Source organism: Parambassis ranga, chromosome 2 (assembly GCF_900634625.1).
Source record: "Parambassis ranga chromosome 2, fParRan2.1, whole genome shotgun sequence".
Lineage (NCBI taxonomy): Eukaryota > Metazoa > Chordata > Actinopteri > Ambassidae > Parambassis > Parambassis ranga.
Genome location: NC_041023.1, coordinates 18,739,505 through 18,764,313, shown reverse-complemented (window position 1 = coordinate 18,764,313; position 24,809 = coordinate 18,739,505). Strand labels below are relative to the sequence as shown.

The 24,809-nt window shown below is 39.4% G+C and overlaps 1 protein-coding gene across 1 annotated transcript; it reads left to right on the top strand.

The window, feature by feature from the left end:
• The first annotated feature begins 820 nt into the window (after positions 1 to 820).
• On the top strand, positions 821 to 24,809 carry epb41a (erythrocyte membrane protein band 4.1a). Its single transcript, XM_028432900.1, has 19 exons — positions 821 to 973; positions 1,406 to 1,510; positions 1,663 to 1,705; positions 1,787 to 1,862; positions 2,652 to 2,870; positions 3,197 to 3,284; positions 3,844 to 3,996; positions 4,127 to 4,224; positions 4,310 to 4,485; positions 4,721 to 4,968; positions 5,220 to 5,294; positions 5,769 to 5,813; positions 6,936 to 6,998; positions 9,120 to 9,296; positions 20,770 to 20,898; positions 23,035 to 23,136; positions 23,414 to 23,494; positions 23,789 to 23,899; positions 24,122 to 24,809. The coding sequence occupies exons 1-18, from the start codon at positions 920 to 922 to the stop codon at positions 23,882 to 23,884; spliced, it is 2,028 nt and encodes a 675-aa protein (XP_028288701.1). The 5' UTR covers positions 821 to 919; the 3' UTR covers positions 23,885 to 23,899; positions 24,122 to 24,809.

The following is a 24,809-nucleotide window of genomic DNA, read 5'->3' as shown; positions in this document are numbered from 1 at the left end:
GCACTCAGTAAGCAGTGCTGAGGTACAGGTTAGCCTGCGTACATGTCTGTGTTTACTGTCGGGATGGCAATAACATTTAAAGGTCAACTTTTGACTTGTATTTTAAATACTACCAAATCATTAATCAAAGCCACAGCTGTTATACTTTCAGATAAGCTGAGTTAATTACTGACACTTGATATAGAGCCTATGCCTGGGCCCAAATAACACTGAACAAGAAACCTCCAGCACAATGCAATGTAGTTCCAGCAATTATAGTTGTATTGTAGGTTTAGTGACAACAGCAAAATACATAGTCTGTGTCATAGTCCCTGCTGACAAGTGTTTTTCTTAACATGCTGGTTCTTTGTAAACAGTCTCTAAGTGCAGCTTTCCGGATTGTTCTATGAAAAACAAATCAACTGGTACATCAGTTAGAAGCAGAGGGGCATCAATCATTTTGAAATGGAACTGTTCCTTGAAGCATAGCCCTATGGTAAACAACAACACAAAGGGTCTGAGTACATACATTTATGAATGTGATTTTTCACAATGCCTCCCATGCCACTTGGCGAGTAACCTTATTGTAAACACATTCATGTGCCTGCTGTGAGTCAACTGTCAGAAAGTTGCAGATTATTAGGAAAGTGTTAACTCGTCATCATTAAAAGGGATCTCTTCTCAGTGTGTCCAGGTAGAGAAGAAAGGAGCTGTGGAGGAAAAGGAGAACGAGGAGAAAGGAGAGGAGGTTGCCCTGGAGAAGGAACAGGACAAGGAGAAGAAGGAGGAGGAGCAGGAAGAGGAAGATGAGAAAGAGGAGAAGGAGGAGAAAGAGGAGAAAGAGGAGTCTGGCCCTGATAGAGAGAGTAAGGGAGAAAAGGAGGAAAAGACAACAGAGGACGAGGCCAAAGCTCCCAGAGCTCCACGTCGACCCAAGACTATGCAGGTCAAAGTCACCCTGCTGGATGACACTCTGTTTGAGTGTGAGTTAGAAGTAAGAGCATCTTTTCGCTTTTTTATATATCATGCAAGTTACTGTATACTGTTGGTTAATGCTCAATGAGTTCATGCAATTGTTTATGCATACCCATACTAGGACTTTACACAGTTCTTAGCTACTCCTTGGTCTGTGCACTCTGTGTGGAATTTTCTAACCATCCTGCTAGAAAAACTATTTACACAAATAGCCAGCCAGTAGACAAAGCTATATTGAAAAGAAAGGCCACAGTGGCCCCAGTCAATCCAGAGCCAACCTTTTCTTTTCTTCTGAGTCCCTGCTGCAGTCCTTTGGTTGAGGTTACTGCTCTTTCAGAGCTTCTACACTGTTCTTGCTGTCTGCTCATGTTCGGCTTATTCAATGAAAAGGAAGTGCATAGCAGGTTTATATTTTATTACTCTTGTTTTGTGCCCTTTGTGTGTGTGTTAGAAACATGCTAAAGGCCAAGACCTGTTTATGGGGGTGTGTGACCACCTCAACCTCCTGGAGAAAGACTACTATGGCCTGGCCATCTGGGAGACACCGACCATGAAGGTTCGCTAACATTCAAATGGTCAACTTTTACTATCTAATCCCAAATGAATTTACAATCACTAGCTCAATCTTTCTTAAAGACAAGAAGAACACAGCTAAATGTTTATAAATATGCTAAATGATGATCCTATTCCCTTCATTCTCTCGATCAGACTTGGATGGACCTGACCAAGGAGATCCGCAGACAGGTACAAGGTAAGCTCACAAATCCACCTCTTTTTCTGTTCCAAACGCCCTTTAATATATAATTATCACTTGCTTCTTTTCTTCCTGAAGGTGTTAACTATAATTTCACATTCAATGTGAAATTCTATCCACCGGACCCAGCCCAGCTGTCAGAAGACATAACCAGGTAAAACCATGGTTTTCAAGCATTTTTGTCACTACATATAATTCTATTCCTGTTAAAAAAAATAAAGTATGAGCAGAATATCTTCTGTTATTCATTCATTCATTTGTTTTACATTGGATCTATAATTTAGTTTTTATAAGCAGTATGAAAAAGTATAGCATTTGACTGCAATAAATCCCTGGTCTAAACAAATATGTACAAAAAACTAGAAATATCTATAGTTCAGTTTCCAAATTTTACTTGGATGCTCACACACACAAGGATCATTCTGTCAATTGCGCGTGCACAGTGATAACTTGATCATATGCATTAGCCTCATTCAACTGAATTATCACTGTAACTCACAATTCAGATGTAGACATGTGTACAAGACATGTGTACAAGGGTAACCTGTTAGTTTTCTTGCTTGTAAACTTACTTGCATATGATAATAATTGGGGTTTTAAACATTTATTTACATAATAAACATCCACATAATTGCATTTAATATCAAATAAGGTCTGATGTCCATTTAATTTGGATCTGGAAATTTTAAATAAGAAATGTGTAGGAACCCTGAATCAAGCTGTGCCTGAAATGATAAGAATTAGACTTTCCTTTTACCAATACAGTAAGTAAATGCCTTCCATTTCACGTTGTTGTAATAAGGAAGAGGTGCAAATGTTGTTTTTAACCCTTTTTAAGCCGGGTGAACATCACTAATGTGTGTGTGTGTGTGTGTGTCAGAAGAAACATAAAGTCTAGCAGAAACATTCGAGTAACAAAGTAAATGCTGGTTGTCTTGTGTAGGTACTACCTGTGTCTGCAGCTGCGGAAGGACATTCTGCAGGGCCGCCTTCCCTGTTCCTTTGTCACCCTGGCTCTTCTAGGATCCTATGCCCTACAGTCAGAGCTGGGCGAGTATGACCCTGAGGTACATGGCAATGAATATGTTAAGGACTTGAAGATGGTCCAGGGTCAGACCAAAGAGCTGGAGGATAAAATGATGGAGCTGCACCACACATACAGGTTAGACTACAAGCTTTTAATTTATAAGCTAAGTTAAGGTATCAATGAGGTTCGACAACAGTTAAAGATGAATAATGCTGAAAAGCAATTCTCAGGCAAGGCTGAAGAGAAAGGTTTTGGGTTTGGTCTCAGGTCCTTGGATGGGTCTAGAGTTTTGTAATCATAATGAATACATGTATATTAACACTGCACTGATTTTCCTCAAACCCATTAAGTTCAGTATTGTTCTATGAAAGTAGTTACAATTTAAAAAATCCTTGAATCAGCAGGTGTGCATATGAACTTTGATCCATGTGCAGTTTTAAGCAATGCGTATTTGTATGCAGGTCAATGAGTCCAGCCCAATCTGACCTGATGTTCCTGGAGAATGCAAAGAAGCTCTCCATGTATGGAGTGGACCTCCACCAGGCCAAGGTGAGCATGGGAGATCACTTCATCTGCAGTGTTCTGCTGGTCAGCTGTCCCTTGAATAAGTGATTAAATATTAAGTAATAAATAAATAGTATTAAATAAAAATATAGTTAATGTGGTTCTGAATGTGATGTATGACAACATGCCCATGTGTTTTTAATGTGATGACATTACTTGGCCAAACAGCTGGAAGACCTTATGACTCAGATTTTTTTTTTCAATTATCAAAAATTGGGTCAGAGTAGGGATTTTGAATACTTATTAAAGGAGGAATATATTCAAGATTATAGTGCCCTCCTGTGGATGATAGTGGGGAGTACACCTTCAAATTATATAAACATGTTTGAAAAAACACATCAAGTATTGTATTGTATTGTACAATAACAGTAACTGTAAAAACCTATTTGGAGTTTTAGTTCACTTGTCACTTATAAAGGAGCTTTTCTTTACTAAAAAAGCTAAGACTAAACTGATTGTTAACAATCACTCTTAGCTTTTTTAATCTGCAGCTTTTGTCAATGGTTAATTGAGGCCTTTCTGTCATTCTGGATTTCTCTGTCAGGATCTTGATGGTGTGGACATCATGCTGGGGGTTTGTTCCAGTGGTTTGATGGTTTATAAAGATAAACTGAGGATCAACCGTTTTCCCTGGCCCAAAGTCTTGAAGGTGTCATACAAGCGCAGCAGCTTCTTCATAAAGATAAGACCATCTGAGGTACACACCTATATGATAGTTGGTTTAACACAATGTTTAACACTGACCTTACTCTAACAAATAAAGAAAAAAACAGTTCGTTTCCATTGACTTTCTGACCTTTGTTGTGCCTTTACTTTTTCACAATCAGGTGGAACAGTACGAAAGTGCAATTGGCTTCAAACTACCCAATTACAAGGCAGCCAAGAAGCTGTGGAAAGTGTGTGTAGAACATCACACCTTTTTCAGGTTGGGTGTTGTTCCTCCTCTTCCTTGCTATCTTCCTGATCCAGCCTCAGATCAGCAGATCAATACCTGTATTCTTTGTGTGCAGGCTGACCTCCTCTGAGATGGTCACCACTCCGAGGAAGTTCTTAGCACTGGGCTCTAAGTTTCGGTACAGTGGGCGGACTCAGGCTCAGACCAGACAGGCAAGCTCTCTGATTGACAGACCAGCTCCTCTGTTCCAACGCTCCTCCAGCAAAAGGAACTCACGCAGTCTGGATGGAGGTATGTCACTCACACACACTATTTTACTGTGTTCTACTAAATTGGTGCGCTTTCACTAGGGAAAAAGCACCCACTGCCGTGACAACAGTGTTGTTCTCTGTCAAGGCAGTTGATGTTGACTAAACATGAGTTGCTGTTGTCTGCTGCTTCCAGCTGTTTTTTAAGTTTAATACATAAATGCAGCATTATCAGACAGCAACAGAATTATCTATGCGTCTCTCTCTGTCCACTCCAGCAATGGCTTCCACTCCTGACAGCAAATCCACTCGTCCGGTCAGCGCCCCTGTTATGTCACCAGTGTCTCCCGGGGATGCAACCCCATCTCCCTTACTTCCCACCCTGCCTTGCTCTGCCCACCGTGATGGCTCCACCCCCAAAGGTCACCGCACCGCAGACAGGAAGGCAGGATTAAAGGGGGAAAGTCAGCGAGCTGAGCGCACTAAGAGCCACAGCCCCAAACCGCAGGTCACCCCAGAAATCAAGGTAGTACTCTTCTAAAATACTTCATTCATCATTGAAGAGAAAGTGAAACATTGTTAGAAATTAGTGGTAACACCAGAGAGCTATTTAGTCAGTCAAATAAAATTTGTGAGGTACTCCAGAGATATGTCAGTGCTTTTATTGTACGCAAATTGCAATAAAAGGTAAAAATTTTGACAAGAAGGAAAGCAATTTTATTATGCCTATAAAAATTGCAGCCATGTTTTTGCCTCAATATGTGTCTGTGCTACCAGACAGTGGACAGGAGAGAGAGGAGGCACTCCCCCTCCATGGCCCTCACCAATGGGGAAAGGCAGACAAAGAACCAGGTTTGTCTGCTTGGTGCATGATCAGACTGAACCTACTACACCTGAAGTTAACCCAGTTGTATGTGAAAATGCAAAAGTTGAAATGTTTGAATCCACATAGTAAGAAATTTTAAAAAATAAAGAAAAAGAAATACTGTTTTTTAGGTTATTAAGAGCCACATATATGATGAAATTGAAACTCAAATGCAAAACAACCTAAAAAATGTAGTTAGTTATCACCTTTTGACAAATCCAACTAATTTAATATGTGAAACCTCAACATTATTATATTAATATTAAAACATGAGATTGCCCACATCTTTTGCTAAGTTTGTTTAGCGGTCTTGCCAACAATTAACTACTACAGGCAGGGATACTAAAGCAAGAGTATTTCAAGTAAACTAGTGAATAAGGAGTATTTTTACTGTATTCAAAATGATGTGTTGTTCAGATAGAAATGAGATCTTTTCCTGTCTTTCCTCTGATGGAGAGCAGCTCTCACTACAGGACAAAAAGACGGAGATGGTGCGAGGGAGGAAGGTTAGCATGTGTCTGGGTTGCTGAATTTCCATCCCTACATCAGTTGCACATCAGGAGGCTTTTTATGTTATTTTATATTGCAAATGAACACAGTGCTTTAATCTCTTTATTGTTTTACCGTTTCTGGCTGTTTATCTTTCTGTGAAGGTTTGTACAGGGACTTTCTGTCTGTTGGATCAAATGTGTTTGGTCCCTGTCATTTCTTGCAGCTCTTTTATTTTATGCAACTACACCTTTTGGCATGGTAGTGTTTCAGAATGAGCTTTCACTCAATCAATAGCACATTGTGAGACTGTCATTGTCTGTAGCTTTAAATGCAACTGAGCTGCTGACTACATCCACTTTCCAGAAGAGGGTTGTGCCACTTATGCTTTCGTCGCAGATACTATGGTAAAAACACAGAGCATGCTGCATTAGGAACAGCTCGTTCAGCTGACCAGGGATGTCTATGCTAATGAAATGTAAAATCAGAATAAATAAACAGCATTGGCTTCAGCTCCCATGACCCTACAGGACAAAATGGGTTCAGAAGATAGATGGATAAACAGCATTATGGAGAAAGCAGCCTGCCCTTGTTTGTTTTTTTTAAGTTTCCAAAAATAGAGTATATGGTAATGTTTGGTAGCATTACCTATGCTACACTTGTAAACTTAGTATTTTGATATAATGCTGTAAGTCAGTAGCACTCCAGTTCCTCTGGTGACAGTTGAGGTGTGCAAAAACTCTCAATACTCGTCAATAATTTACATCAATCCAGAACACTGACATGTTCAAATAATGTTAAATAAATGTTTTTTGTTTATTATTTATTTACAAGTTGTAGAAGTTATCGAGCTGACAGGCAGTGCCGCTCCTTTGCATGCACAGCATGTGATCGCTGAATGTGCGTCTGCCTGGCTTCTGGACATGGACTGGTGCATGTGTGCTCCTTATCATTCCCACACTGTGCCGGCATACTGGCAGCTATAACTTGCACCGTGTTCCCAAAAGCACTACAGCTCTTTTCTGTTTTGTGATTCATACCATGCCAAGTTCAGTGCTGCTGGACACCAGTGTAAATGAAATTCAGATCTCTCTGGATTATTTCCAACCAGCTTTCCCTTTCCTCATTTTTTTTTACAGAAAAGAGCAAAGAAACTCGAGGGTGAAACTATTTATATCAGACATAGCAATTTAATGTTGGAGGTTTGTATTTTCAGCCTTTGAATGTCTCTTCTGGTTGTTTGCCGCCATTTTTTTTAAAATTATTATTATTATATTTGTTTGCCTGCATGAACATTATGTAAAAATTATTTTTTTCTTTGACACCTGTTACCTCTTTCTTGCTTTGCTTTAGCTTAACCCTAAAGGGCTGGCATGCACCATTTTTCTCTGTGATTCTCATGCAAGTAGCTGCACTTCACTTTGTCATTGTCTGCACTTTCTGAGTTTAATTTCATGACTCATACAGTCACAGTAAAAAATAAGTACACCCTTTGATGGTTTTATGTATTAGGACATAATAAAAAGGATCTAGGCCTTAGCAGGTCTCAAAATGAAGGAAATACTACTACTATTACATACTAATATTACATTTTTACAATGGCTGTATCTCTTTTATTGACCATGTTCATATAAACCCTTTGGCAAAGCAGGAAATGCCTTAAACATACCATCAAGAATGAATCCCGGCAAGCCATGACAGGGGATAAGCACAATATCCCTATAGCGCTAAAACTGGCTCATATATGCAGTATTATTACTGTTAATAACTATGCTTTGCTTTTCCTGCTTTGACTCTGCAAAACGCCATCCCAACCATATGTATGACTCACTGATGTCACTAACAAACTGTGGACTTTGCTGTTATTGTTCTCATTAGGTGAGAACATTAGGCGACATTTCTCAGTGCCCATGCCACTGAGAGTAAAGTAAAAAAGTAAAACTTGAGCTTGCAGGTTATGTGACATCTCTCTTTATGTGTCTGTACATTATATTTAGGAAAAAGTCAGTTCTTATTTGGTTTTAGTGAGTGTTTTTGGACAAGCAATTCTATTAATTATGGTGATGCACTCAAACCATTAATTCTGGTATTTTGTAGGAATCTCTCACAACATAAAATCATACGCATTCACACCTCTGACATCGAGAACCACCTTCACCAGAAAAACATCAGTGGTTTGTGACTGTAAATATCTGATGTTTACATCACCGGTCTTCAGTGGTTGAGTGAATAAGCAGAGGACATTTTTGTTATGTAACGTTGTGAAAATATCTGATCTAGTAACCCAAACCATAAACTTATTAAAATGGTGACTAATAATAAAATGTCTAATGATAAGTCTGCTGTGTGAAAGTAATAGACACAGAACTTCTCACCTGGAGGACTCTCAATGGATTTAAAAGAATTATTAGCTTGACTCTTTCGTGTGCTTTGCAGCTTATGATCGTTGTGTTCCTGCTTTTTTCACGTTTCAATCATTTGATCCTTTATTGGATCCAAATGATTACTTGTCCAAATATGTCCATCACATCATGCATCTGTTTTGTACTTATCTGTGTGCCTTTTCTGAATTTCACCTGCCTTAAAAATTTTAAATACTAATTTTATATTAACTATTTCTCAACATTGTTGAGCTTTCAGTTGACTTTTGGCACCTTTTTCAAAAAGCATTAGGGACGTGACAAATTTACAGACTTGTTGGACCAGAGTGACATGTTTCATTAGGGAGTTGCCAGTATGTTCTGCAAGGTCCATTTTCAGCACACTTCAAGTCAGATAAAAGATAAAACTGTAAATTACCTCTGTTTAGGACATTGCAGAGTAAATCAGATGGTTTTACATTGCTCTCAGTAACAGGGATGGATATAAAAGTTGAGGAAATATGAGGTGAACAGGAGTATTATTAACATGTGTACATATATCTAACACGTTATCAACATACAGATATGACATATACATAGAATAAAATTACAGTTTATGATCAGATTTCCCTCTATGATGTGACTGGCTGCATAAGAAACAAGGCAGTAACTGATAAAGGAGGTGCTTTTATTGAACAGCTGACTAGAACAAAACACTAAAACTTAGTGGCTTCTAATTTCTAAAATATGGACTCCTTGCAGGGTGGTTTGTGTGGGAAAAGATCCACAATATTCACCCTAATACCATAACAACTGAGAATAGGCAGGCTCAATTCAAACTGCATTTCATCATTTCAACCCTTGCTTCTTCTTTTCATATCTTAATGGTTTTTATTTTAATGGTTTTATTGCCTCTCATACTGCTTCTGCTCATCTTTTCTGACTTTAATATTCTTTTTAAAGGATGTGGATAAGACCCAAACTGAGATCATGCGTCATCACACGAGCATCAGTGAGCTTAAGAGAAGCTTCATGGAGTCAGTCCCAGATCCTCAGCCCAGTGAGTGGGACAAACGTCTCTCCACCAACTCGCCTTTCCGCATGAACATCAATGATCGGATGCAACCAGCGGTAAGTCTTGTGATCAGGACAAGAAATGCCTCAACAGGGGCACCCAGTGTTATATTTTATTACATTTATAAGTAGAGTTAAAAAAAGGAAACGCATCCCTTTATAGTCTAGCTCTAGGAGATGCAGGTATAAATCTACAATGATTTAGGGGATCTGACATTAAAGCTACAGTGCAGAACTTTGGTCTCCACCCTCTAGCAGTTAATGTATTATTTACACCCTGTTGACACATATGTATGTAGGTGAACATGCCTCAGATCAGTCTCATGTCTCAGCAAGCTTTGATATTAAGGTGTTTTGCTGTATAAATTGTATAAATAGATGCTTTTACAGAACTTGAATGCCTAACCCCTCAGCTAACAGTTTAAGTGACAGTGGCAAGGAACAACTCTCCTTTAACAAGAGAAAATGTGGGCACAGTCAGCCACTCTGCCATACATACATACTTGTTTACCCCACCCAGTTTTTGCCACCATGGCAGAGGAATGGCACCACAGATTTAAAACTCACTGTTGGGCTTTATCAGCATCATGTAAACTCATTTAGCAGAGCTTAGCTTGGATCTATAAAATGTTCTGCACTGAAGCTTTAAAATACAAAAATAGAAAATAAAATTTGAGCGACATGGATTTTTCTATGGCCGATGCAGATTTTTAGAAATCAGGGCAGCTGATGGCCGATATATGTTTATTGTAGCAGATGTAGCTGGTTTTGCCCTCCATCTGATAAAACATACCAATGTAAACATAACAAACATTATACAAATTAGCTTACCTCTTTTGAAGTTAAGGCCTATCTCTCCCATTGTAGAGGAGGCTACGTTTACTTTATTGCCATGTGCTTCGACTTATGACAAGCATTGTCAGCATAAGTGTGATTTAAGTGTAACTATACTTTTGTATGTTTAATTTCATCACACACACACATACTGACACATGCTGCTGCTGTAGTGCATGTGTGTGAAAGAGCTGCTCCACCCTGCACACCATCTCCAAGGGAGAGTAAATTCTGTGGCACGGACAGCTTGTACTGGGTTTCAGTCAGGCATTTAGCCAGTAGAATGCACAACAGCAACCATCACAAACACAAGTCTCTACATGTTAGAGGAGTTGTACCATACTCACTAATGTCAATGTTGAGAATAATAGATGGCTTGTCTGAATTAATCATTTTAACAAGATGTGCAGTTAAATATGGTCACATACATGTTGAGGAATGTGATAAATTACTGTCAAACAGTAGATGTAGAAAATGTAGAGCAGAACACTGATGCTCCACTTGGTGGTGGTGTTGATTTTCTCCATGTCATTCCACTGCTTAGCATGACTGTAACTGCAGTCATAGAGACACTTTAGGATTTCTTTACATTTGCTGAAATAAAGTAGTATGTGTGTGTGGGTGTGTGGGTGTGCAGCATGGGGTGTGTTTGAGTTACGGTCAATGTTATATGAGCTTGTGCTTTCTGGCAGATGTTATCCAGTATTTTTCTGTAAGAATAGGAGTGGCACCTAAATGCTATGGCACTGGCCAATCAGCTTCACCATACTGTGCTTGGCTGCAAAAAAAATCAGCATGCTTCAAACCAGTTTGCCCAAAAAATAATTAAATATTCATTAGGTATTCGGTACCTATGATATTTAACTTAATATATATATATATATATATATACAAAAAATGTTTGAATAATTTGCTCACTGTATTGAAACAGGAATTTTATCCCTGGATACTTTGCTTTTCAATAATCAATCTGCTGTCTAATGCTGGTGCTGATCAATCATAAATATGATGATGGGAAAAGGTAATTTTTCCCCCTTTAAGATATAGAATCTTTGTCAAAAAGAGATCTAGCTGGGAACCCTCAGTATTCTCAGGAACGTTTGAATAGACTACACAAGGTACCGTGAGGATCCTGAAACATACTGGGGAATAATGTGCACTTAAGCCTGCATACATGTGATAAACCTCATTTATAATGTAAAAGCTGGCAATATTACAGAAGAATTTTAGAACTCATCCTCTTACAGGGATCAGTTGGAGCCCGACATGTCACAGCAGGTGTACTTAACCAGAGCTTTGCAGATGTTGCCTGGTGTAGCTGTTCGATGCCACTCACTTGCTCTTTTCAAAATATTGCGTGCTGCTGTTGGTCCTTTTGCTCTTCCTCCGGAGTGAAACTGAGTGCAGTGCTACAGTAGAGTATTTCTATGTAGCCATTGTCTTGGCTTCTCACTTGTCTTTGCTTCGTTCTATGATTTTTGGCTCAGTCTTGGTGCTTTGGGAGTAGGCTTCACTCGTCTTTTCTTTATCTTTCACTGCTAGGTTTGAAGCATATTGGTGTCCGTTTTGTTACCACTGCCTTCCACCTGCAAGCTTTGTTAACCTGCTCAATCTGCCAATTAACTGCATGACAGGTTTAACACTAAGAATGTATTTGCATGATTCATAGTACTATGAACAGTAACACTTGGAGCTACAGAGCACAGGAACAGTAGATAAACACCAATGATTTTTGAGGCACAGGACTTTTGTCTCACCCTCAAATTCTTCTTCCTGTATCTACCCCTCCTGGATGTCTTCATGTCTTTTGTGTGTTTTTCTATGTCTCCCTGTGAAGACTGGGCTTACCTCCCTAGTCAAATCCCCATCCATCCCATCATCTACCCCACACCTTCAGCCATTCGATCCTGTGTGTTCACAAAAAGACATTCAATCCATTGACCTCTAGTGTTTGCATCAGGCCTTCTGCTCTCTGCTACCCACGAGTTGAAGACGGTTTCAGTCTCAGATACGATCCTTTCCCTCTCTAACAAATCTAGCCACAGCACTTTTTTTTTGCTGAAAGCGCATATGATAGTTTTACTAACACCTGAATTGTGCTGACACATACAATGAAAAACTTAAAATGGTAAAAATAGCCATTAGTTGCATCATCGCCTGCTAGTTAAATTCCCACATTCGTGCATTCCTATGCCCATCGCTCCTCTGCACCTCTTCCTTTCCTTTCTTCTCACCTGGTGCTGCTTTGTCAAAGGTGCAGTGCGATTAGATCACTTTTGTCACTTACAGGCATCAAAATAGTCTCTCAATTGCTGACTTACTGATGACTGATGACAGACTGATCACTGGGCACCAAATACTGTTCCTGTACCAAATACATGTGTCTGAGTCTGACTCAGACACATGCGCACACAAACACACTATGTGCGAACATACAGGTGAGCACACTCCCACCAGCGGATAGAGAGCGTGTGTCGTTTTACTCACTGTTGCTCATGACATGCTTGTTGGATAGACTGAACCCCATCGACTACACTACACTAAGCTAGCCAGAGCTGTAAACATAGGGGAAACACTGTATCCAGTAACCTCCTGTTTCTGGTTATATTAATGCAGATGATAAAAACTTTCATCACTGTAAATAGAAAACCAATTGTGCCGATGTCAGTGGCTGTTCTAGGAGGAAATTATATTCTTTTGTCACTGGCGATGAAAAGACAATAAAGACAGAAAAACACAATTTTATAATCAATTCAATTGGAGTACTTAAGTTATTATAAAAACAGAAGAAATTATGGGATATATGACAGTAGCCTGTCCAGCATCTGAAGCTTGAATTGTTGTAGAAGGTTAATTGCATGGCTTCCATGCTCTCCACAGCTTCCTTTTGCTGAGCCTGCTATTCACTATTCCCCTCCTTGTCCAAGAGTTTAAAATGGGGCAACTGGACTTTTTCTGAAGACATTTTGCCAATCCCCCAAGTGGGAATTCTATGTTTTTATTTGCTTAAGACCTCTGTGGGTTGATTCCTAGCGAAACTCGTCATAATCTAAGTCCTTATTATTGGTAAATAGTTGGCTAACGACCTAAAACCGCTACTCTGAACTGGAATGAAACCTCCTAGGAAGAGGAGCTGGGGATCAGTTGTAGACAGGTGAGAGCTGATGTCTCAGCCCTCCTCCTCTGTTCAGAGAGGGGATTTTGTTTGTTTCTAGTCCCCACCGGCACAGAAGCAGATCTAAAGAAGCAAGAGGCAGGCTTTAGAAAAAGCTAAATCCAAGTGCCTCAATTTAAACTCTTGGATATAATATGACCTGGATGAATGAGAGCATCCACAGACATATTTCCTTCTTTCATTTTCTTTTCCTATCCACCTTTTCTCCTCCTGTCAGTTGAACCATATTCCACTTGTCTTTTCATTATTATCTGTCTCTCCTGGTCTGCTGCTGCTGAGCACAGCGAGGGAGGAAGTCTGTATTTGGACACAAGGTAAGAGCCAATAGTTGTTCCCCAGCACCAGGGGGAGCAACGCTATACAAACATGACTGCCTACTGGAAGATGGGAAGGCCAGTGAGATTGAGTGGGTGGATGAAGATGGCAGTGGTGAGGAGGAGTATGAAGAAGAAAAAACACATCGTCATACTCTTAAGGTGGCTATCGGTGAGCCAGAAGAGGGGATCTTTGTTGAGCCATGTGAGCTGTATCCAGCCAGGCAATCCCAGATGTCTTTTTTTCTGTCAGGGCTTTTGCTAATTACCCTCACCATGCTGTGGCTGGTCTTCATTTAAAAAGAGATCCGTGGACAATCAATTCTCCAAGAAGCCCAGAGACTGCTCGGTTTAAGTGCCATTTATGTCTCTCTACATGGACTGCAGTGGTAGCCTCTCTTGTATTCATAAAATGATCCACCACGCACCTCAGTTCAACCTGTAAAGGCAAGACACATGCGAGTGACAGCTGATCTTCACCAAGCCCCCCCTCCCACTTAGTCAGTGATGCTCCTTAAATCAGGCTCTTTATAAAAATGACAGTGGCATATTTTTTAAGGAGAACTGTAGGATTGGCTGTCTTTTGATGGAAAAAACCTTGATTTAACAAAGGCTAGCTACACGCTATACATTTCACGCTCTTAACTGATTTTAATAAGGTAGCAGACCTTAATAATAATAAATAATAATCTAATAACATAAACACAGTTTTGGCTGATTTTGAACATAACAATCCTCTGACTGTGCACATCTAAGAGGTTATTCTGCCAAACATGATCAAGATCAAGAAACCTTTATTAGTCCCACAATGGGGAAATTGCATTGATAGACTCATAGAAACTCTTATGATCAAATGTGACAGATACGGAGGATGATTGACATGGTCAGCTGGCTCTGATTGTGTAATCTTTGTGCTTTGTTTTTGTTCACTGCTGTGATTGTGAGCTGTGCAATCACAGCATCTGGTAGTTGACACTTTCTGGTCGCTTGGTCTTATTGGTAACGGCGAGTCGTAAATATACAAGTTTGCACATTTGACATTTGATTTAACACTGGGGAGGCAAAGCAGTAAAATAATTTTATAACACTTGAGAGGGTTGGGGGGGTAGCCAGTGTGTAGCCAGCGGAAAGAGATTGATATGTTTCAGCTGGCAACATGTTATTTGAGAATCTACAATGCAGTGAGTAGATTCTCAACCGTGTGTATACACACCCTGTGGTTGTGGTTACTGTTTCAGAAGGGTCAAATTATTGGCCTGCATCAAGCAAAGAAAACTAAGTTAAATGACTAAAGTGAGCTAACAACTGTACAATGGTTTAAAAAAACATGGAAGGATAGTGGTAAATTTTTTAGGAAGAATTATGATGGAGATTAATTAAATGTTGTTGAATATCAAATCTGAAAAAATAAAAAAACTCAGGGGATGGGCAGTGTACTTGCCTACATACATACATAATGTATAATAATAATAATAAAACGTGAAGCTAGATCTGCATGTTCCACACTCACCTGTTCAGCTTTCAACCACATTTAGTAGAAGCATTGCACACATACAAAACATTAAACATATTTAGACAGTATGTTTCACAGGCTGCTACAATATAATATGTCAGTGGTCATTCATTATTGAGACCCGAATTCCTTTATTTATTTTAGAATTCCTTTATTTATCCCATCAGCTTATCAGAATCATGCCTTACAGTATATGCTAAAATGGTGTCACAACAACATTTTTTTTTAGAAAAAGGTTTGTTTCTACACATTCTCATACATAAAATGAATGAATAAATGATAAAGCAAACATATTGATGTTGGGAGTCTGCATGAAACAGCATTCTGCTGGCACTGTAGATCGTAGCATATATATGTGTGTACTGTGTATGCTGGAATTTGCATTTTTCTGCTGTTCAAAAGGTTTATTGTAGAAATATTGTGTGTTTTTTTGTAATTTGCAAAATATACATAGAACATACACAATTTAGTAGCACTGCCCTTCGGTCAACATTTAGTTATGTGACAAAAACATTTATAGTTAGTCAAGCAAAGTTCTCACACTAAGAATGTATGCAGCTGAGCAGAGTGCTGTGACTGACAACCATTAACGATGTATTTATATTGGACCAAGTAAGAACAGACAATCAGGGCCAAGTGTAATTAATAAATAAATAAATGACTCAGTATTGCCTTTTTTTTATAGTTTTATACTTTTTACAGCAACACATAGTGCAACAAATATCAATTTACAATTGATCCATTGATGATCCAATGATGTTAAGATGAAGTTGCAGCACTGGCATATTGGGATAAAATCATAAGGCGCATTCTGTGTAATAACACAAACAATTTTGGTGAATCAAGTCAAACAAATATACACTGCTCAAAAAATAAAGGGAACACTAAAATGACACATCCTAGATCTCAATGAATGAAATATTCCAGTTGAAAATCTTCATTCATTACATAGTAGAATACATTGAAAACCTGTGCTCAGTGTGAACCTGCTCTCATCCATAAGGAGCACAGGGCGCCAATGGTGAATCTGCCAATATTGGTGTTCTCTGGCAAATGCCAATCACCCTGCATGGTGTTGGGCTGTAAGCACAATCCCCACTTGTGAACGTTGGGCCCTCACACCACCCTCATGGAGTCTGTTTCTGATAGTTTGGGCAGAAACATGCATATTAGTGACCTGCTGGAGGTCATGTTGCAGGGCTCTGGCAGTGCTCCTCCTGTTCCTCCTTGCACAAAGGAGGAGGTAGCGGTCCTGCTGCTGGATTGTTGCCTCCCTACGGCCCCCCTCCACATCTCCTGGTGCACTGGCCTGTCTCCTGGTATCTCCTTCATGCTCTGGACACTGTGCTGACAGACACAGCAAACCTTCTTGCCACAGCTCTCATTGATGTGCCATCCTGGATGAGCTGCACTACCTGAGCAGCTTGTGTGGGTTGCAGACACCGCCTCATGCTACCTCTAGGGGTGAGAGCACTGACAAAATGCAAAAGTGAGCAAAACATCAGGCAGAAAGGATGAGAGCAGAGAAATGGTCTGTGGTCAGCACCTGCAGAACCTCTCCTTTATAGGGCTGTCTTGATTATTGCCTCATTTCCACCTGTTGTCTGTTCCATTTGCACAACAGCAGCTGAAACTGATTCACAATCAGTGTTGATCCTAACTGGACAGGCTGATTTCATAGAAGTGTGACTGACTTGGAGTTACATTGTGTTGTTTGTGTTCCCCTTATTTTTTGGGCAGTATATTCTCCAGAATTATGGGCAGATGGCAGACTGTATTGTGTAAGTGCAGTATGACAGAGCTGTGGCTCAGTGTCAGGAAATAGGCCCAACTTTTATCATTAACCAGTTCTAAACACAAGAAGCAAAAAAACATGCCATGTGCATCATGCAAGTTTATACTTTCAGCATTCCTGAGTGCATAGTGATTCAAAGGAATCATCATCTCATCAAGAACATGGATGACCAACCAGTTTTTTTTGTGTCCAGAGGATATGTTCACAGGGGCCTTAGCTGCATGCACCAGAAAACCCAGACCAACAACAGCTGACTGAATTATAGAGCAGGGTTTGTGTGCATTTGTGGAGCTCTTTGTGTAGACAGAGTAAAAAAAAATATGGGATTTAAATCAACAAGGGACCATCAACAGTAAACATAATAATCCTTTGGCAAATAGCAACAGTATGTTTATGACCTAAACATAACTCTGTAATGTGTTGGTTCTTGTGCTGAGCTATGTGGTTGTGGTGGATACAGCTTTGTAAAGTAAACATTTTTATTAACATCATTTATTAGACAGTGAGGATTCTTTGACCATTGTGCTGATTTCAGACATCTTCAAATATTCATACCGTAGTTAATAAACTTATTAAAACATTGTTGCCACAAAATCATATCTGACTTCTGGTCATGTCACATAAATGTTGACTGTGGCTTGTAATGTGAATGCAGCCATAGAAAACCCTGAGAGTGCCACAGTACTCTACAGCAGATATGTTCAGACATAACATGTAGCCTACCGATGGCACAGGCGTTGTCATCAGAGCTCATTTAACTCTTTCCTCTTTGAGTTTATGAGGAGAGCTAAGATAAATACCAATTTATATTAGGAGTGATTTTACACAAAGATACTGTGAATGTTTGCTATAGCGTATAAAAATCATCACTGCTCACACTGCAGGAAACATGAATCTGGCAGGTGAATCCAATCACAGAGCAGTCCATCTGATTGATGATGGGCAGATGGTTCTGTTGCCTAAGGGTCCTGGAAGGTAGATGTTCCAGCTGGTTTATAGTGAAGGCATTTTCATGTCCTAGGCAGGTCTTCTAAACCAGTACAGGTAAACATAAGGGTATATAACATTATAGGTCTTTTTAAACTATACTTATTGCATTTGTCTTATTAAACTTTGAAGGGGAGCTGCTGTATTTTGTTTAAATGAACAAAACACATAGACTGTCCAACGACTGCGCCATAGGAACATTAGCAGGGCAGCCGTTTCAAATTCAGTGATGGAGTCACTATTGTAGAGAGGTTTGCAGTGATCAGTGTTCATGAATTTTGTGCAGAGCTCCTGTGACATTCGACTTTGCTGCCCTCAAGTGGCCAACTACTATCAAGTGTAAAAAAAATCCAATTAACTTGATACTTAGAAAACAGAAACAGTAGTAAACACCTTGAAATTTCACTTTGAAGATATGAAGAGAAAGAACAACCAGTATGTGCTTTTTATCTCATTCTTCCTTTTGGGATGCTCCAAAATGACTGAGATCTGACTGAGTCCCAGCTGGCATATCCACAAAAGAGCTTTTCAGCTCAGGGAAATCTGTTTGTTTTAGCTTTAAGTTATATTAAAATACACATCTTTATGCTGCACTGTTTAAGTTAGCCTGTTAAGGATCAGGCTTGGTAAAGCCTGACATTCCTTACAGGCCTGACATTTGGCCATCACTTTGCTTGTTCATTCTGTCATTCTCTTTAGACAAAATGTGTCAAGGTCACATGATGGAGCACATGAGTTCGGTATTTTGCTTGTTGTCGTGTTATCTTCTATGTCCATCAAAATCCAAAGCAGCAGTGAGTGTTAGCCCAACATGGCAGCCTTCTCTTCCTTGAAGTTTCTATTTTTTTCATGTTTGAATTACTTTAGAGTTGTTTTTATATATTGCATTTTCATGTTCTAATCTACTCTGTAAGGATTGTGTGTATGGGGTTTGCAGTTTTGATGTAGTGACTGTGGGCAAAACAACATAAAAATGCACATAGCAAGCCCAATGACCAGTTGCATGGCAATTTCATTGAGTACAATCAGAGAGAAACTTGAGCTGGAATGACTTTGAGAATAAGATTACTGTACCAACACGGGCAAAAGGTAGGTACCACAAGACTGGGACGTGGCAGCTGCTGCATTCTCTTGTCAGCACTTACTAGGTCCAAAGCATCTCACACAGCCAGGAAAGAAGAACCCGTGGACATCCCCCTTCAACCTCTCCCTCCCTCATTCTCTAACTCCTGTCTGTGGGAAAGTCCAAGTGATCATGAGCTACCATGAGAGATGGCAGCTGTTGAAACCCTATGAACTCCTAACACATCCACACAAACCAAAGGCATATTTGGTCAATAGTCATCCACCCCAGAAACAACAGATAGTTACAGTTACCCTGGGTGGCTGGGACAGCACATCTGGGCTGGGGTTTGTGTCTCCCAACATCTATTTCCTTTGTTTTTTGTTACATTTTTTTGATCAGATGATTTTACAACATTAAAGATATTTCAATCAGGAGAGACTTTATTTTGCTAGTTTATTGCTAGAATCAGAAGTCCTAAAGTCCTAAGACAGCTATTGGAATGCTCATGTGCATGTAAATGCATACAGTGACCTGTTGCCTTGATATCTGTACTCGTGAAGGTCTTTGATTGGCTGGTGGCTTACCTGAAAAAATGAATATCAGGCAACACCACGCCCAAGAGTCAATATTGAATCCTGAATCCTTTCAGACATCTACCACAGAGCAGACTGCATGATTGCCAAATGTCACAGGCTAACGGTGAAATGAAACTACCACCGCTTGAAGCCTTCTCCCTACTTTTAAAACTACACTACACTATCTTTATCTTTTCTTATCGGTCTTCATAACTTCCTTTAATTTGACACATTTTTTAAATGTGCAATTTCATATTTAATGTTGTGTGTGTCCTTTTTCGCTCTGTGCATTGTACAGTTAAATGTTAGTCCTACTCCATGCTGTTTGCTATTGTGTTGTTTCCTTTCTTTGACCTGCTGATGGACAACACATACCACTTAGTAAGAAGCTACAATCTGGTATGGTCCTGTTAGCTATACATATTCTCTGTTACAGTTTTAACAATAAAAAACCTTGCACAGTCATATCATTGCATCTTTACCGTAAATGAAAATGACATGTTCATTAAATTATTTTGTTTTGAATTATATATGACGTTTACACTGAAAATAGAATAATAACATTTGTAGCACCAAAAAAAAATAGGAAACTGAAACAAAACTGGACATGATAATACTCCAACTAATACTGTAAGACACACTATCCTGCCCACTTTGCAAGACATCAGTCACAACAACAAGACCATCTTCTGAATGCAGGAGGTGGATTGCAGGGTTTCCCTTTTTAGAATATTACATTAACACTTACATGTACACAGCATCTTATGTATTTTACTTGAGATCCAATATATGTGATAAGCTGGCCCAGCAGTGTTAACACAGGTCATAACCTCTGTACTAACAATACAGTGGCATAATACAGGGAGGCATAAAGCTCCTGTTACCTTAAATAATAATGGAAGCATACATTTTAAACATAATCTTGTGAGGCTGTCAGATGTTTCTTTTAGGCTGAGCATCCACTGAACAATCTGATTTCTGAACTACACAACAGATTTTATCTTACCGTTTCAAACTCTTGTAAGGTACACATACAACGTATGTGTTGATTCAGTCAGTGCTAGTTTTTTTCAAACATTCATCTACCTCCTCACATTGGCAGATTGTATTTTGACACAGACAGAATGGTGGAAAGGACCTTTGAGATGTTTTATACACACACACAGTGTCAGCATATACATCTGTGAGCTTTTTTTAAATAATGCATGATGGTTAAGATGTGATTTTTGTTCTTGATAAAGCCCTGAGACCGTTTGTTGCTCTTCATCTGATCCTTGCAGTCTCCTGTGCTAAAGACCCAGACAATCACCATTTCAGATGTCACCAACTCCCTAAGAGGAACTGTGACCTACAAGGACATCCCTTTAGTTCACACTGAAACCAAGACCATCACATATGAGTCAGCACAGGTGAGGGGAGTTCAGGGGACTGCACGCTATTTTTTTTATTTATTTATTTATTGCAAAACATTTGCAGAGAAGAAAATTTGGAAAAATAATTAAAAAAAAAGAAAAATGACAGCTTTCTACAAAGCAGTTTCAATATCCATCTCTGCTTTCAAGTAGAATTGGAAGTTAGCCCAAAATCTAGTAACAAACTACAAAACTATGATCTTTAAATTGTTAACATGGTGTATGTAATTTGAATACGTACTGTTGAGGAAATAATTGAAAAGATAATAACAATGATTTGCTGCTTCACTTAAAGGGATAGCTAATAAACAGGAAATAAGTATAAGTGCCAAATCCTAAGATAACGATGCAGTAACTACAAATTGCATCCCTCATTGTAGAGTGTATTCATCGTTATTAATCAAGAAACTAAAATCTCTCATTCACCATAGTATTAAATGTTGTGCTCCTTTGGCAGATGTTATAATTTCCCATTTGGAGGAAGCTGACCTCACATCTTCATACCTCTTCTCAGATATTATGCAGATCTAGGCTTTAGTTGGAGCTTGTTCACTCTGGTGTGTATGTTTCAGGTCACTGCAGTGCTCAAAGGCTCCTTATGTCATGTGTTGTCATGTATTGGTTTTTTGAATGTCTTATTTTATTATGTGCTCACCTGTCATCTTGTTGTAGTACTCTATGTTGTCTTCAAGTGTTTTCTACCTTTGTGATTGCCTGCCCGCGAGTGCATGTTACTTGCATCTCATTGACTTGTTTTCCTTCAGTCTGTGTCTTGACTTATCATCTTTTTATGTTATCGATGTTTTTCTTGCTTTTTACTGTGTCCGTTTCATTGGCATTGCCTAAAGCAACTTCATCCATCTATCCATCCATTTTCAAACCACTTATCCGGGGCCAGGCGGCAAGGGGCAGCAGTCTAAGCAGGGACACCCAGACTTTGCTCTCTTTTCACACTTTCCTCAGCTCTTCCCAGGCCAGCTGAGAGACAGTCTCTCCATCATGTCTTAGGTCTTACTCAGGTCCTCCTGATAGGACATGACCAGAAAACTTCCCCAGGGAGGCGCCCAGGGGGTAAGCAAAACAGCTGGCTCCTCTTAGAATGAAGGACCAGCAACTCATTTAGGCCACTTGTATCCGACATTCTGTCCTTTTGGTCATGACCCACAGCTCATGACCATAGGTGAGAGTGGGACCATAGATTGACTGGTTAATTCAGAGCTTTGCCTTTCGGCTCAGCTCCTTCTTCACCACAACAGACCGGTACATCAACCGCATTACTGCAGAAGCCCCTCGTCAACCTGCTGTTTCATCCTTCCCTCACTCGTGAACAAGACCCTGAGATACACAGACTCCTCCACTTGGGGCAGGAGCTCTCCTCCAACCTGGAGAGAACAAGCCACCTTTTTAAACCGGATCACTGTGCCTAGGAATTCTGTCCATAAAAACTATGAACACAACCGTTGATACAAGACCTACACCTGTTGTGTTTCAAACTGTTGCCATGGTGTCAGGTCAGTCTTGAACTGATTTTTTTCAAAGACACTTCTGTACTTGACTATTACCCTTGTTGCATTATGCTGCTACCATGGGGTGCTTTTAGGTGGTGACCACTAACTCATGATTGCAAGACAATACTTTAAGTTCTGCCCAAAGATTTTTGTCTAATCAGACCAGATTACCTTTTTTTTTTAACTCCGATCCTCCCCCTGTTATCATTGTATTTTGGGTTATGGGTGAAATAACTGCAAGAACACTCAAAACTTTGGCAGTTCTTTACCTGGGTGTGACTTGGTTTTTCTGGACTTGTGGGTAGTGCAGATTTTGGACACAGAGTGTTTGCTTCTTTAAATTATATCAAAACAATTATCCACAGATTGACTCAAAACCAGATATAATGGGATGCACCTGTGCCACAGCCAGGGGCCTGTAAATGAGAGATTTTAGTTTTTAATCAATAACATGTTTTCACTTGATGTTAAAAGTAGATTGATGAAGAAAAAAAAACACTTAAAATGATATTGACAATACCATCAAATAATATACAGTAAATAAAAGTTCAATTGGAGTGAACTGAATAGGATTAAATGTATTAACAAATTCTTGTGTAATACTTAGAAGGTGTTTTTTCCACAGCCAGTGGACAGCCTGGTAGAGAAGGACTCTGGAGTGCTGTTGAGTGCCCAGACCATCACCTCCGAGACCATCAGCACTACCACCACAACACAGATAACCAAGGTCTGTGCACTCATGATACAGTTGACAGTTGACAGGCATACATTTACACAGCAGTGTTTATGTTTCATCATGGCCAATGCTACTCACATGTTTCAAAGTAAAGCATATATCAATTTCCTAAATTTTTGCAAAGATCCACCTTTTTAACTCTCTGTAAGAGAAGGGGCACCACACCAGTATTACAAGTTGGTCTTTGAACTCTGACGTCCTGCTAATGTGCACTGTGAGAGAGGATGTTTTTTCCAGCTTGAGTTATAGTTTGTGTCTCTGTCTGTAGACGGTGAAGGGAGGAATCTCTGAGACCCGCATTGAGAAGAGAATTGTCATCACAGGAGACACAGAAATTGATCATGACAAGGTAAATAATACCAATGAAGAAAAGGAGAGGATTAGTCTTTTACTGTCTTGATACCAAATAACATTTTCTTCAGAGCTCAGCGTGTGTTGACTTACGCATTATCATCAATTTCTGTCTGAAATGCATATTTCGTTGTACATGTGGCATGTTACAGTGTCAATAAAAGCTTATTCTATTCTATGTTCCAGATATTTGACATTTTTAGGCTAATTTTCATCACATAGCAATACTGTTTATCAAGTAAATCAATTCTCTTGACCATGCCTGGATTATTTTCTCTGGTTCACTCTTCAGGCTTTGGCTCAGGCTATTAAAGAGGCAAAAGAGCAGCACCCAGATATGTCTGTTACCAAAGTGGTTGTGCACCAGGAAACAGAGATAAGCCCATAGTACAACACACTTAAGGTAAGTGATCACCTTGACTCTGGTCTATACCATAATTCTTAGCATTTTTTGTGTGATTATTTTTGATGGCCTTGTTACATTTATGTGGTTTAGTTCTTCCTCTGTGATCTAACAATTATGTGATATAGGCTACACATATGATATGGTGTGTATGTGGAGTTTTGTTCCACAATGAAATGTCTCTCTTTCTTTGTCTCTCTGTCCATCTCTTTATTATGTTAGTCTGCCAATCTTTCCTTCACACCAGCCCTCTCAGGTGCCCCTTTCTTACTCGTGTCTGCATCACACCCCTTTACCTCAGCAACACAGCGTCACACCCAGCTTGCACTACCCTCAACATGAACCACCAGACCTCGTCAGAGGGAACACGCTTCAGTAAGAACATGACCCTAAACCTCCATTTGGCCTGAAGGAGAGTCACCAGAAAATTCACAAGAACCCTCCCAGCATTCCCCACAATCCCCTTCTTGTTCTATTTGCTGCCAAAACAGCAGCTACTACTGGAGAGAATGACAAATGTTTTTAAAGATAAAAAAAAGAAAAAGGAAATAAAGTACAGAATTTGTGGATTTATTCCTCTCCAGTTTGTGTGGAGATTTTAAGAAGAAGAAAAAACAACAACAATGGCATGTGGTCTTTTAATCTTGAGATTACTGGTACTTTATTTTTCTATAGCTTTTCCTAACATTAGAATTGGTTATTAATAACTTGAAATCAAGTGTTTTTTAACAGTTTGTTTCAAACAGCACCGACAAAGGGATTGTGGGTAATTTTTCATGGGATTGTACATGCGGGAACTCCTCCCTTACCAGTTTGGTGACATTTCTTGTACAGTAAATATTTTATTTTCCCTGTCAATGTGATTTTATAAAAACAATATGTAGAAAAAAAAAGATTGATTTATTGAGGG